The sequence below is a fragment of the Opisthorchis viverrini genome (assembly GCF_000715545.1).
Source record: "Opisthorchis viverrini unplaced genomic scaffold opera_v5_170, whole genome shotgun sequence".
Classification (NCBI taxonomy): domain Eukaryota; kingdom Metazoa; phylum Platyhelminthes; class Trematoda; order Opisthorchiida; family Opisthorchiidae; genus Opisthorchis; species Opisthorchis viverrini.
The window spans coordinates 37,578-53,690 of record NW_008751826.1 but is presented as its reverse complement, the minus strand read 5'-3'; the positions used below and the strand labels follow the sequence as shown (position 1 = coordinate 53,690).

The window sequence follows — 16,113 nt, the reverse complement described above, 5'->3', positions numbered from 1 at the left end:
CTGATTTGCAAGCGTTTCGTCACCATTCTTCTGTGCACCGAAGATGTCTACGCAAACGTTTGCTTGGTGAACAGATCAACAGCCACCTACTCAATTACCAGTTTGAAGCAAGCAAGTGAATAAATCGTGTTCTGAGATCGCGTGCCTCAATTTGGCGTTGAGCATTCTCGAGACAGTGCAATCCGTTCTCAGATGTGCGGCATTAGATGCTTCTTGAGAAAAATGGTCAGCAAATGGGGAAACATTTCAGCAAACTTATTATTTACGTAGGGTGTTGGGAAGCTTATTGGCTTTCTTTCTGCTTATGTGGTTTTATATAATTGCCTGATCGTCTAATATGTCGCAACACAAGTTTCTTCAGATAGCCTTCCTAATGTGCGTTTTTGAAACGAGGCTCGATTCTGTCCCTATCGTGTCTCCAGTATACATTCTTCCATTCCTGGAAAAATTTCATTCATATATGAAGTCAGCAAAACCGTGGAAGACTATGTATTGAGCAGAGTAGCTGGTCTTACGGTATACTCGTCTTTGAAGATTGTCATCCTGTTCTCGCGTAAGCGCGACACTCAGAAAGTGAGGACAGTCGTTACCATCTCTTCCGTTTTAAACTGCATGCCACTTGTGCCGAATGAGAAGGTCGAAGTAGCTCCTAAGTGCACAGCCCACTACTACTCCACCTCTCTTTCTGCAGATAGTTCAATTGATTGAAAATCGTATGTGGAAAGCTCAACGTAAAAGAACTTCCTGAAAGCGGACTACATGGGGTGGATAGGATAAAGCCAGACTGGTTTTAAAACTCACAGAACATTAACAGGAACAAAGGCGACTGAAAGAGAAAACTATTATGATTTCTCATGAACTGATCACCCCGGACAGTATTCAGTACGCTCTGGTTTGCCTTGACAGAAAGGTCATGGCATTCTATTTGTCAGAATGGTATGATTGTCAAAAGTTATGCGAGAGAAAACTGGGAAGACGTAAATTTATACACTTGGACAGACATCAGCCCAAGCATCCGACCAGCCTACCAGCTGATTTCTGGAGAATCACATCAAACAAACAAGGTTTCTTGAGCAAATGTGGTTGATTACATTTCGGCAAACATTTATTGACGCATTGCGTTCGAATCATCGCCTATCTGTGACTAACATGTGTAAGGACAAACGTTATTCTGCAACGCACCGTGAATATTATATAGGATAAATTCGCTGCCCGATACGAAAAGATGGTCAACCAGACCATTATAGGCTCAATGCCAGCGGCTTAAACGCACATACATTTGACTGCGTCCAGCTAGTGAGGAGTTGATCCTACCGCATTTCTGCGAATTCTTCCACGTGTGTACGGTGTACTTCAATCAAATGACCGAAATTTTTTTATGAACGATGTGCGGTGGCAGCATGATAACTGAGAAGGTTTGTCCCACGATGTACGCCAAGGCCCTCTACCAGCAAAGTTGCACACGAACAAATGCTCCAGAGGGCTGTAGAGATAGAACTGGAGCTGGACGAAAACTTGAGTTAGAAAAAACCAGACGGCCCACAAGAACACGAATACATTCCCAGCACCACCAAATTGTCTGATATCCAAACTGCTGATGATTAAAGTTGCAAGAACCCATACATATACGATCGTTTGACCACAACAGCAATGTTAAAGAAAATCGGTGGGATGATTTGAAAGTCCAGGACACCGTCAATCATTTTTTTCAGAATGAGAATTACGCTGTAGGGAAGGGTGGACGGAAACAAGAGTGCCTCGCTCCCTCCAGGGAGGGATTTGGAAGACCATACTTTGGCACAAAAAGTAGCTAAAGTCTTGTTGCTCAAACTGTATATTGCCTTTAGTATGCATGTCACTCTGAGGTACTTCTTGATTCCACTATGAGATTCAACGCGAAATGAAGGCATCCTGAACGTAATGAGCTTCATTACTATTATTTGTAATCTGCCAACACCTTTGTTGTCGGTCAACCCTTTTAAAAAATAATATTTTAATTTCGGTTATGAGGTTGAACCAATGAAGTGACAAAAACACTGCAATGCTTGAAATGGAAGTGAAGTTGGTAGAGGGTCGAACATAAAACTACTTAGACGTTTCCAGAGTATCAGTCATTAAAATTTCCAAATATACGCCGGTTTTGAAGGCATCGCAAAGATGAACTCTTAAAAATTCTTAACTGTATGAGTGGCACTGATAGAGAGTATCTAAATATTAATGTAAATGAATCTTTGGAAACATATGCCAGCGACCAATGAACTCGCTGTTTTCAAACAATGGAGGTTAACGCTTTCATTTCCGGATCAGCCACAAATCACTGTTACGTACGATCCGGTTTTTCTGTAAACCAGTCCAATATCTTTCGATAGTATGGATGAACATCCAGTGTGCGAACCTTGGGACACCTATGGCGACAGGTTTCAAGTTCACACGGTACAGCGAAACGGTACTTGGTTGTGAAATCCGAAAGCTGGCTGTCGTACCGTTAACGTGCACCTTCAGAGCCTGTTCGCTAGTCCGCTGCGCACTTTAATCGATAAAATTACCGCGCAATTTCTCACTCCGCGAAACTGTTTTCTTTCGTGGTAAGGCACATTACCAAATTCGTCCGAACTGAATTTTATTAGCCTACATTCTTAAGTGCAAACGCTCAAGTCTTTGGTTCTATTCACAGTGTTCTCACGCGTCTTTAGGCACTGACGTGCTTAACTGATCTGATGACCCATTGGTATTTGAATCAGGCCCGATCATACCTGAATTAAGCCCTCCTGTGTATTCTTGATGTACGTGACCATTATTCCAACGCCTATCTTGATGCCATATAGTCATACAAGAATTTTTAGACTAATTTTTGCGCCTGATATATACCAGTGGATCACTTTTATATGTGTTAACCAGCGCAACTTGCGCTCGTTTTCGTAATACACTACTCATAAGGTTGCTGAAAACTCTTTAACAACCCACGACCCGTTTCGTCCGTGACCTCATCAGGTAGACGCAGTCCGCTTGATTCCGTCTACTTGAATCCGAATTGCACGAAATTAAAAGCACCAAAAAAGAGAGATTCAGCTGGGTTCCAGGCGAGTCTCCCGCAAAAGCGAATCGGTTTGTAAACGGGTGTATTCCGCTGCACTCATTTCCATTTAGCTTCATTCTCAAGTGCACATACATGCAGGAGATAAAGTCATAATCGGGCTGATCAACAAGAATTAGAATACATGCCACAATTTTTGTCTGAATGAGTGCTACTTCTCCTTGAAGGAGGTTTGGTATTTGTTGCTGGAAATAAGCCAAGATTGTGGTGCAGTATCGCTTACAGGATGGTTTGGGAAGTAGTGTATCCGTGGCTCGCCTGATGGCAATCATACGCTCACTTTAACATTTTACTTTGGAGCGGGCTACTCATAATCACTACTGAAAAGCATGTTTTTTTCCTGGCAGTCTGAACATCGTTATTCTGTTTTAGAATCTTCTGACAGATGAGCATTGTTTGGGAGTCCAAATACTTTTCAACAGTGTGAAAATGCAGTTGAATGCGCAGTGCAGCACACGAGTTTGGAATTCTTATTCATTCGTACCTAAGGCATGAGCATATTGTCTGACGTGTTGAAAATGAGCCTAGGTTCTGAACAAGCACCTCTGAAGCACTGAAAACCATGTGGTAGTCTCAGGTCTTGTGAGTGAATTTTACTCAACCTCCAGTTTTCGCAACTCCCTTCGGTCGTCAAAAGTAGATTTTGAAAATAAGTTACTGAAACATACATCAGTAGGCAACGCACAGTGCAAAAACCCGGCTTACTTCAAATCGGTCGTCATGCATTGGTCCACCGCTGAGCAAAAATAACCGGTCGCGCTCCGGATCACCTATCGATGTCTGATTCCGTTTCAAGCCATATTTTTGTCGCACTTCATCTTCGGAAAGTAGCGTAAAATTCATGTTGTAGACGGGCTTGGATTTCGGATGGCAACCCATATAGACTGTCACACTATGGTTCGTGATCTGCCAAACAGATAGGGCGACCAGACATTCAAAACAGCCACGAGCATTCCTGATCATAATTCTTTGAAATGGTAAGGAACAGATTGTTGGATTAATTATGGATGCTCGTAATTTGTCCGTGGGCCCAACGGACTGGTCTTCTCACTGTATGGAACTATTTCATGGAAAAAAGTTTTACCACAGTCTAGGGCAGCACCAATCAGGCTGAATTTCTTGCAGAATAAGAAAAACACTGCTACAAATAAGCAATGTCAATTTACTGTTAATGGACCGTAATCTAGTAACACATGTCAGAGAGCTTTTGCGGGGGTGGGGGGCTCGATTCGAGAAAAAACCCCATAATTACTGTATTTGAACTTACTTGAATAATGAGCCTAAGTGGTTTGGGGCCGTGAATTCGACGGTCCCTTGGTAACGGCACGACAACGAGACCGGATGTAGCCACAACTCCACCAGTATGATGTAGGAAAGCATTTTGTCTGTTTACGTTGATCTGATAGAACATTGTATGGTGTAACCACAGTTCCATTTGTTCCCCATGATTACCCCACTGGCTCAACCCAACCGCAAAACGTAGCCGACTTATTTCATCGACGCGAGAGAATAGCAAACTTCGCCCAGGATGGCGTCGAGAGAATGGGATGATGTGGATAAACAAGCTTGTCGGGAGGCTTGAGACTCGTCGAATAGGCCAGCCGGGCGATTGTGACGACATAGAAATAGGTTTAGGTGGAAAAATGTCTACGGAGAGTGGTTTGCAGTTTTCAAGGCAGTTGAATCCCACATTTGCTTGGATAGGATTGGTTAACTGCTGTCTCTGGGGCAATAAACCAGAGATCTCCCACACGGAATTGTCTGAAAATAGAATGTCAATCGAAAATGTGAAATGGAATTTGGCGGTCCCCTTCGCGATACATGTTGTGTTCTCGAACCGATGCAGAGGCTATGTTTATTGTAATGCCAACGTTCCTAAAAGCATGCTGTTGTCAGTCGTCAGTGAGATATATAGAGGAACTGACTTCCGTTGGAAATCTGATTACCGTTCACCAGAAGAACTTCCCAATAGAGCTGACAAAATGATGGTGAAACCAATGATCCTTCAAATTTATTTAGCCAAACCAAGAATTGATTTTATCTTTGGCCAAGTTAAAACATATTGGTGTTTATGTTAAAATGCAAACTGTCTTGTACCATTTGCCGGGTAAACATTTGTTCCAAGACAGTTGAGTTTTCGGGTGAACAGAACTGATCACATTGTCCCAATTTAGATGACCTCGGTGGACAACCGAAGTCCCGGGATCATATTACTGATCAGCACTGTGAACGACTTAATAAGTTTATATGAGCACTTAAATGGTCGTTTGAGTAACCTCAACCTTATCTTGGATTTGTTATCACCCATAGCTGTATAAATTAACTTACAGAGGAACCAAGGAGCAGACCAAGTGTCGGATATATCAAACGGTTTTACACAAACACAGCTTCACTACTGTAACAGAAAAATGTGTTCAGCCTTTGATTCAGTTCGTCACAGAAGGAAATACATTTATCCATCCTCTGCTCATCAACTTAACCTCATTACAGTGATGTGTGTATGCAAATTTTTCATGCTACTTTTAGGAATAGACACGTGTTTGATTTTGTTTAGAGACTAAGGCAGTCACAAGTACTTCTGAACGGGGATGCATTGTTTTTTGTCTTTTTAGTAGGATTTTAGAGACGTTTGGATAAAAGTTTCCTATGGAGGAGGATTTCACTCTTTGGCTGTGCTCCGTCAGGTTTCGAATGCGCAACTTTCACTAAGCAGAACATTCAACGCACTGGAATTTTGATGCAAACAGACACAGAGCTTCAATCTGTTCACTGATAGTACGGTTTAAATATTTAGCCACTTGATTAGGGGATTTTTCTGGTCATTAGATAGCTAGTAAAACGAAATGGTACAAATAGTTAGCCCGCTGTCTGCTCCAGTGATGTACAATGAGAGTTGTATTTCTGGAGTGAGCTTCACGGCATTCGACTCATCAGATAAGACTCTATTGATAGCACTTGCGCTCTTATCAGAACCACGGTTTTTTGGGATCTCTTAACAGTTGTCTCGATGGACTGGTGTTAAACATCGACAGTTTGCGATGGGCTGGGATCTACAGGCGCAACACACCACTGGTATAAATCCTCCGCTTCTGGTAAAGCAAAGCAAAGCGTGAACCTGTGATGTACTGTTTAATACTTGCAAGTTGCGCATCAGTCCACTATGGTTCACACCATGCCGGCACAACCCTCGAGCTTCTATGCAGAAGCCAAAAGACCCGGGGTGAAGAATCTTGCAACTCTACCAATAAAAGATATGAGGAAGCAGTTCCATGGGCTCATCTGTAAGATGAACAGCGTCACAGCTTGCAACATCCGTGCCGAGTGAATAGCATGGATAAATTCGTGTGGTCTGGTCCTAGTTCGAAACATACAGGAGAAGGCTTGACATGATTTCAAGTACAATTTTATGCGACATCATTCAACTTCTACTTGGTCCAAGTTTCTGCCTGAGGAAGTATTTTGATGTGCATGCCTGAACACGATCACATTATGGGGGTTGTGCTGCATTGTCCTTACTATACAGTTATTGCACTCAAACTTACGATTTCACTTCTGTCGTATTCGAGCCGATAAAAGACGTTCAATAAAATTCAGATATATGGAAACACAATTTTCGAGAAGAGCCAGCGAGTTTGGTGTAAGATTAAGAAACGGGTATTGGAAGACAAAAATTCACGACTTTTCATCAGTGCCATGCGGTTCGTTACAAGAGAAACTACAGGTGGGAGGTTGAACATACCTGAATCATTTTCTGCGATCTGTTCAGCATCGAAGTTGGACCTGATCAAATGGAATTGTCGAGACATAAAGTCATTATTAGGGAAACCATTCTAGTCACGTCACTTATGTTTGAAATTTGTGACATCTTATTTGTGTGAATCCAGATGAACGGGTAAAAGCTTGTGCCGAAATTTGTCGAATAAAAATCGCAATATTTAATGGCTTCACAACGCCAATGTTTGTGCATTTGTCTAAAACGCTTCAATGTCTTCTGGAAACCTCTATGTTGTAGAAGCTTGAATAACCCCGTAGTACTAAAGCCCTCACGTTTACTTCAGGTTGCACGTTAGATATATACCGGGAAGGAGCCACAACTGAAAGATTTTCATTGCTCATTCTTCCAAACAACCACAAGTGGGTTGCGTCTTGTCAAGCAGGTCATCTTCTTGAAAATAGTCCCAGAATGTTCAAAACCTACTGAGACACTCAGACCTCACCAAAATGTCAGCATCCGGACTAGAAAATCCAGTTTCCGACTGAACGCTCAAACAGTCAATCAATTCAACATCGGCCGATGAGTGTTCAGGCATGCCCAGGAGCACGGTCGTTGATGATGGGTGTTCAGGCAGTTTAGAGAGGAACGGCCGATGATAATGCGTGCTCACCAAATGTCGATCAGATCGCCTGGATAAATATCAAAAGTGACCTTTAAATACCGCGAGGTCACTTGTTACAACACTTCCGAAAGGGGGTTGATCTCGACCAAGGTGTCACCAGCTGTTCTGTACATAAAGCATTGGATATCAGTTTTATGAGTAGAACTCCAAGCTCCGGAAGTTGTCTCCGGGGTCTCGTACAGTCAGCGGCGACCTTGTGAGTAGCGTTCCCTCAAGAAAATATACTGGAATATCTCGAATGTCTCACTCACCGGAACATATCTTTATCTGTCTTTTTCACCTGTGCCCACTTGAAAGGCGAAAACAAGTAAGCTATCACCAGAACAGAGTTTTCTGGTTTTCATTTGCAGGTCTCGACCGAAAAAAAGCAATTATCGTTAGTTCTCCTTGCCCAGCAGTATATATCTGCGTTAGCGTCCATTTTCTACCTAATGATATGAGGCAGGAAATTTGTATAATGCCTAGTATGTGTGCACTTGCAATCCAGTGAACTTTTTAAGTAAATAGATTTCCCGCTGATTAAGAAACACAAGCAAAATAAGGATGTTTACTGGAATTACACAAAAGTTTAAATGCACTTTGGTGACGCGAAATGCTGTGTTTTGTTAGTACTCATTACCGGATTATTTGGGGAGCGAAATCACTCACCCAGACAAAGAAATTCAACAAAAGATTCTTTAAACGAGGGGCCGCCTGGTCCTTTAAATTAAAAAAAATCATGGAAGTAGGAAGATACTTGTAATGCACTACTCATAAGGTTGCTGAACATCCGTCGACAGCCCACGACCGGTGTCGCTCTTTTTGAGGCTCATCAGGTAGGCGCAGTCCCCGTCAACCTCATGTTCTGCTTGAAATCAAATTGCACGAAATTAGTGAATGTACACTCACTTGCAAACTAATTTGGTTTTTGAAGGACTCACCTGGAACCCAGCTAAATCTCTCATTTGTGATGTTTTCAGGCAGCTGAATATGCTTGGAAGATACTTGTAGGAAGCTACTCGTACATTATAACAAATACTATATATTGCAAGTGAAGTCAAACCATGCTGAAAGCTACAGAGTTATGTGCAGATTTTTCAAAGAGATTGGAACCCGCTCACTTTGAGTTCGTTTTTGAGGTTTCCGCCTTCCTGTCTGACAATGACTAACTCGCATTAAGACAAGACAGTGCTATTCAAATTATGTGGTCACACATCCGCCTTCCGTCAATACTACTGTCTCGGGTCTCATACCAGCTAAAACACGAGGCGTCTTTGTGCAGACTGACCTGCGATTCATCTGAGTCCGCCGGTATAACCAAACTAGTGAGCAAACGAATGTATTTCACAAAAATTGTACAATTTGAGTCTAAGTAGTACGTGGGGTTGACAGAAACTCGGGGCATGAATTTAACTCAGTAACTCAAAGAAAGGCAAACCGGTCGTCAGTTGTCGAGGGGCTGTCGGCATCCTTGTGACTAGTTTCCCCAACAAACAAAACTCTGGAATACTTAACATCGTACCACCTGGAAGCCGGTCGTTGTGCAGAACCTTTGGTTAAAGAATATCATGCATGGGAGATTTAGCTAAGAATCGAAACCAAACCTGTATGCACATGAGTGTGTTTCGACAACTATGACACACTTTTTGAATGGCCGATGACGTGTGGTGGTAATAGCTCATCAGAACGACTTACTTTGAAGGGGATTCACCCGGAGCTGATGGGCAAAAATCAAAAAGGAAAGCAGAAAATAATGATAACAATGTTAAAAAAATAAATATAAATAAGAAAAAGTTGATCTAAGCGGATACTGATTCGCCTTTTTGGTTAAAACATCCGTGAAGGACTCACCTGGAACCCAGCTAAATCTCTCATTTGTGATGTTTTCAGGCAGCTGAATATGCTTGGAAGATACTTGTAGGAAGCTACTCGTACATTATAACAAATACTATATATTGCAAGTGAAGTCAAACCATGCTGAAAGCTACAGAGTTATGTGCAGATTTTTCAAAGAGATTGGAACCCGCTCACTTTGAGTTCGTTTTTGAGGTTTCCGCCTTCCTGTCTGACAATGACTAACTCGCATTAAGACAAGACAGTGCTATTCAAATTATGTGGTCACACATCCGACTTCCATCAATAATACTGTCTCGGGTCTCATACCAGCTAAAACAAGAAGAGTCTTTGTGCAGACTGACCTGCGATTCATCTGAGTCCGCCGGTATAACCAAACTAGTGAGCAAACGAATGTATTTCACAAAAATTGTACAATTTGAGTCTAAGTAGTACGTGGGGTTGACAGAAACTCGGGGCATGAATTTAACTCAGTAACTCAAAGAAAGGCAAACCGGTCGTCAGTTGTCGAGGGGCTGTCGGCATCCTTGTGACTAGTTTCCCCAACAAACAAAACTCTGGAATACTTAACATCGTACCACCTGGAAGCCGGTCGTTGTGCAGAACCTTTGGTTAAAGAATATCATGCATGGGAGATTTAGCTAAGAATCGAAACCAAACCTGTATGCACATGAGTGTGTTTCGACAACTATGACACACTTTTTGAATGGCCGATGACGTGTGGTGGTAATAGCTCATCAGAACGACTTACTTTGAAGGGGATTCACCCGGAGCTGATGGGCAAAAATCAAAAAGGAAAGCAGAAAATAATGATAACAATGTTAAAAAAATAAATATAAATAAGAAAAAGTTGATCTAAGCGGATGCTGATTCGCCTTTTTGGTTAAAACATCCGTGAATTCAATAGTCACTTTATTCTGGAACAGATATTTTGTACCTTTAGCGCTTTTGCACAAGATACATATCCTCCAAAGACCTGCGATGAGCAATCTGTGTAAAGTACAATTTTGCTTTAATAACTAATAGTTCAACAGGCCCCGTACCTCTGAAAAATGAGCATTCTCCAGGGCCGAATTTCGTCATACAAACCAATGTCAAAGAATGCTGAAGTGATGAGAATGAGCACACATTGGATCCCTCCCCTAATTAGGCTTCAGTTACCCCTATTCGATCAACCATCCTTGATTACTGGTGCAGTTATCCAGGTCGCATCGTCCATTGCTTTGACATTTGAAATTCCCTAGGCTTTTTCCATCCCTATTTGTAGCCCTCGCTCCCCTTTTGTGTTTAGTGTGTGCGTGTGAACTGGCGTTTTGTTGTCCCCACCCCTTCACCCATTTGACCTTGGGGTCATCCAGCCATTTTGTAGCCGAACTTATGCACATGTGACTGTCTCACAAGGGAGCCTGTTTGCTTATTTGGTTCGTATTTTTTATGAACGAACGAATATGAACGAATATCCACTGTTGAAGTTTATATATTTTCTGAATTGATGTCTTCCATTAATAGTAACGTATAGAAACCCAGCCGCGACTTTATTTTGCCTTTATGAAGGTTCTGGTATTACACGTCATTCGAATATTCTGTTCAAGTGTCACACTATGTGACCAACACTAATGTCAGGAAGAACTGACAGCTAATTCTATGTAATTGGAGCATACAGCCACTGCGTGGCTTTGGCCGGACACCTAGCGGACACAGAAGACAGTACGTGAATCACCGCATCCAAGAAAATGGAATTGTTTACTTGCAGTTCGTATCCTAAATATCTCAAGATATTCGAAACTACAAACCTCGCATTCAACTACCAGCTGCACCCTAGATGAATCTCACCTCGATAGTACAAATGACTGAATATCCTCCATTTCACGTGATATGATAAAAACGAGACTAAAAAAGCCGTTTTATGTCTTCTAGTTGTGAACTGGTATGTCACATGCCAGTACCAAGCAACAGGAAACGAAAAAAGACGATGGCAGTTAGTCATGTGCCTTTGCCAAAGCGGGTGGGAATGTCTGTTATTTGGACACCATATCCCAGATTGTAACACTGTTGTTTTCAAAACTTAACGGTGCAGGAAATCGTAAAATAAGTCATATTTATGCTAAATTAGCAGTAAGCTAGTGAATTCTGGTGAAAGATATTTCACTCAGACCTATTCCTATCATTAGCATCATCATTCGGTTTTCCACTAAAATACCCTGGGGGATTTTCGTACATTTAAAACAATGCCATAATAAGTAAACATAAGCTGAAAAGACTGCTATATACGTGTCTATTCCTATCATTAACATCATCATTCGGTTTTCCACTAAAATACCCTGGGGGATTTTCGTACATTTAAAACAATGCCATAATAAGTAAACATAAGCTGAAAAAACTGCTATATACGTGTTTTATAAAAATATTCCTTCAAAAATATATTTTAATCTGTTTGAAAATCGGGTACATTCTATACTAAGTGACAGATTGGCGGTGTGCGCTAACTCACGAAACTGACGTTCCTGGCTGCTACCTGAATGGTAGGAATGAAAGATTTCTAGTTAGACTTAATTCTTCAAACGTGTTGTAATAAACTACCAATTCCCACTTACACTGTGCTAACAGGTTTTTTGATCCCGCGTCGGTGCATTAGCCCACACACCAACGAACTACAACGAAGCACCAATTCACCACGAAATGATGAGGCAGCTTGGCTAGTGATGAAACATTTTTAGCCAAAATTGCCCAACCCACCGAACAGGTCAATGACCATCTATGTATGCACTGACCATCCATAGTGATCCTGAGGTTATTCTAAACAATCGAAACATGCCATCTGAATGTGTCATCTAAGCGATCCGTAGTCAGTCTCTGCCACAGGTAAAACAATAAAAAAGAATCTCCCAGTAGACTCGTTTAAACAGCCCTCTTCTCCCGGCACAATTGTCTTGGTCTGTACCAGAAATAGGGATCACTGGGTCTGATTTGCGTTCCAAATGACGTATATCCCCAGCCATGCCAGGATTCGAATTCCAAACATGTGATATGTTAATTTCAAGCCCAAAAACGTGGATCGATAATATGATTCCACTCTGGATGCCAGTCCGCGAGTCAACAACAATTTTTCGCATAACTAAACTCTGTTATTCGACTAGGATTCTTTTACCTGAAGATAGATCAAGGTTAAGCCCATTCGCGCAGAAATCAGTTGATTTGCAAAGATGATAGTATTTTTAATGGGGTTCAACCTTCCCTCCAGAATTTTTCTTAGGAGATATAAGCCTGTTGGTTATGATAGTAGCAAGTTTGTTTGCACCAGTTTACCGGTAAACACGGATTGAAAACTCTGTTCTGACCTATCCAATTGACTCATCCATGATTTCTTGCTCTTCCATTGTTAATTGCATATTGGATATGGTTTGGTGTGATGCCTTTGGTAACCTACTTAAGCATGTTCTCATTTCCCATTGATCTTTCGCTACTTAGCAAATCCACAATACAGGGAGTCATTCGCAGTCAGATTGATGGATCAGCTACATTCTTCAGCATGGTTGGACTGCTCCCCACTTGCTAGTTAAATGGGCACGTCAAAAAGCAACTGTGCAACTGGCCACCTCGACATTCTTCAATCAGCCCACTCCTGGCCGTTCATCTTGCAAACCTGATAACCTGATGAGGATATACTGCCAAACTGCATGTTCTACCCACACAATTGAATAGTTGGCACAGTTGGAATTTACTTTTTCTTCTGCACAGCAACACAACGCAAGCAGAGGTTGAGATAGTCCCGTTTCAAGGAAAAAAATAGGCTACTTTTAGGGGTAACTTAATTGGATATTCCGCTTATTATATATAACCGGATCGAATTTGACTCAAAATTTGTTTTGAGCCATCTGTTGACCTGGAGGAATGATCAGCTGATTACCCGCTAGTAGTCAAAATTTTTTACTGTCCGAATTTAACCTAGGATCTGAGAATAACGAAGTTATGGACTTAAAACTTAAACACATGAGATTCAAGAGGCAGACGTATGGATATCGGAGCGCGGGCTCTTATGGACAACGTTTTCATGTTTTTCAAACAACTGTGAGAGTGGTTGCCGACTTGGGGAGTGTTTTCTTTTACTTAATCCTTTAGTTTTAGATTGGTGTTGCCAACAGGAGCCTGGTCACCTGAAAATAGCTCGGAGATACTAAAGAAAAGAGATGGAAGCAAGAATTTTACCAAGTTGATGAATTTTAATAAAGACGAAAGCCCAGCTTTTTGGGATGTGACCGTACCTTAACTAAAATTCATCAGAATTTTCAGGAAATCAGACAACTGATTAGAAAATCAGGAAAAGGAAGTCAAACATTTTGCCACGTGACAGTGAGACCTTCAAAATGAGAATTAAAATACGAGAAAGACGTCAAAGAATCCGAACGAATGTTTTAATGGTCTTCGTCTAGAGAAAATTTGATTTTTAAAGGTCAAATTTAAGTGGCGATGCAACCGGTTGTATTAGCATGGCGGTCATTATTATTTTACCACTCTTCATGGATGAGGTGAAAAGCGTGTTATCGAATCCACCAAGCGGTCAGTTTCCCATATTACGCTATGCAGTACAAGTAAGCACTCAGAGTCGAATTTCCCTGCTGAGCACTTGAAAAGTAAGTTTTTTTATTTCGCGGCATTCATTTGAGGTTGATTTACTCTGTCCAGAAGAAAATGATAGGAATATCCCCCTCAGAAGTTTTCTAGACTTCATCCAATCCATGACTTTTTTATTACCTATCAGAGGTGCACCTTCCAGAAACATAATTTGACGCGGTTTGAGCAAACTTAGGTTTTTTTGGGTTTCTGATCAGATAAAAAGCTCGGTTTGCCATATAAAAAGGTATGCAACGATTGCGACGTACAGCATGAAGTTTCAGCCAACCAACTTGAGGATATTTTTTTCGAACAACAACCTGATTTCTCGGCCCTCGAACCTTCAGGTATTATCAGACTACAATGCAGAAAACTGAAATAGAGCCATCCTGTTTCACTCACTCTGCTTCGAACCCGAGGATTTATACACTAGCGAGGCTAGTACAATCCAGAACACGCAGAACGGCATGAAGACCCACAAAGAGATAAAGCGCGTGAACGTTCGGGACCGGTGAGTTTCAAAACACATTATTCTACGGTCTTCCCACTTTATTACAACACAGTTCGGCCTGAAAATGAAAATAAAACGAGCAGATGATCGAAAGAACAAGTTTTGAATAGGAAATTCATCAAATGCACGGAAGAAGAAACATCTGGAAACAAGAATTATGAATGAAGCAGTTGTCTACACAAAGGCTTCTCTCCAGGAGCTAATCACGCCTGTTTTAAATTTGTTTGCGAACCCATGACCAACACACATGGATGCCCATATATATGACCTCGTTCTCATTGAAAGCGTATCTTCAGCAAGGCAACTGCCGTACTTGGCGAACAGACCAACAAATAAGCCTTCACAGTTCCACGTAGGCATTTAACCGATTTATTTTCACACAGCGGTGTGAATCACTCACTTCGCGATAGGCTAACTAGATATGTGGCCAGTTAAAGCGACCTTAACATCATCACCACAAGAGCAATGTACTTCAGACGACCGTCTTAATTTTGTGATTCATAACTGGTCACACCACAGCTAGGATCACGAGAGAATCCGGGAGAATTTTTCCAATTCTGACATGAGTTGTTCCGGCAAATTGCAGTTCCTTATGATAATGAATGCATCCGAATTAAGAAGGTATATTTCTTGGTAATGGAGAAAATTTAAGCCTTTTGAACTTCGTCCTAGAATAGCAGGTCAACGTACGTTGAAAAGTGGCTGGGCGCTCTTAGGTTGCTTCTTCAATGCTGCGAATCTCGAACAGCGCTCTCTTCATTGATTTTGAGGAAGGTTTGTGTACGCAACCTTGTGGATAACCACGGCTCATCCCGTTGTTCTGTTTATGCCAACGGACTGCATCCATTAGAAAGACCTATATAGCTTGGTCTCCTAAGTTTATTTCTGAGTGACACCATATCCTTTCGAAATGCAAGGCCATTATACTGTTTTTCTCCCTATGCTGGGAGTTGCCGTTTCAACCCTTTTTGGGAGTCGATTACAAGCTAACGGCTATTGATTACCAAATGGGATAAAGCATAATTTTTTACCTCGGAGTACTGACAGGCCCGTTAGTTTACTTTTGTGTATCAGGTGACCGAAGTTGCAGAATGGCTTGCAAGGGTTTCATCGGCACTCTGAATGATATCACCAACTTGCGAGCGAGTGCACACTGATTTCCACCTACCTGTGTTTACATAGCTTTTAAAGAGCACGGGATATATATTTTTTTGTGAGCTATCCTCTGCTTTTTTTGGTCCGACCGCAATCCATCTAAACAAATCAAAGACAGAAATTTTTAGGAACAGAAAATGCCAGAACATCTAAGCACATTAAATGACGACAGAACGCAACGTAACGCAAGTCGCTGGCGGACCATTAAAATCACGAGTAATGATCCTTCCGATTAGCCAATCACCAATCGTACTCTGAAAAACTACATAAATGCAGACAGATCGTGAAGATGTATCCGCTAGAATAGCGCTACTAATGTTTCCCCAAATGACGACGAAACGTTAGAATATAAGGATAGAATTGCCAAACTTTGAAGCTACCCGTGAAAGAGGTGCTTGCAGTTATCAAGTGAATTCGGTACATTGAGAAAGCATGAATATTGGTTGTTGATCAGGGGGCTGTTGATCTGTTTGCCGAGCTTGGCAATTGGCTTGCAAACGTTTCGTCAACAT

At 41.6% G+C, this 16,113-nt stretch overlaps 1 protein-coding gene across 1 annotated transcript; it reads right to left on the bottom strand.

Moving 5' to 3' along the window:
* Nucleotides 1-3,800: 3,800 nt before the first annotated feature.
* Nucleotides 3,801-14,504, bottom strand: T265_14279 (hypothetical protein; the record flags this gene model as incomplete). Its single annotated transcript, XM_009172926.1, has 3 exons — nucleotides 3,801-4,000; nucleotides 4,362-4,855; nucleotides 14,338-14,504. Coding segments are annotated over 3 exons (819 nt in total), but the record flags the coding sequence as incomplete, so codon positions are not given.
* Between the last annotated feature and the right edge of the window lie 1,609 nt (nucleotides 14,505-16,113).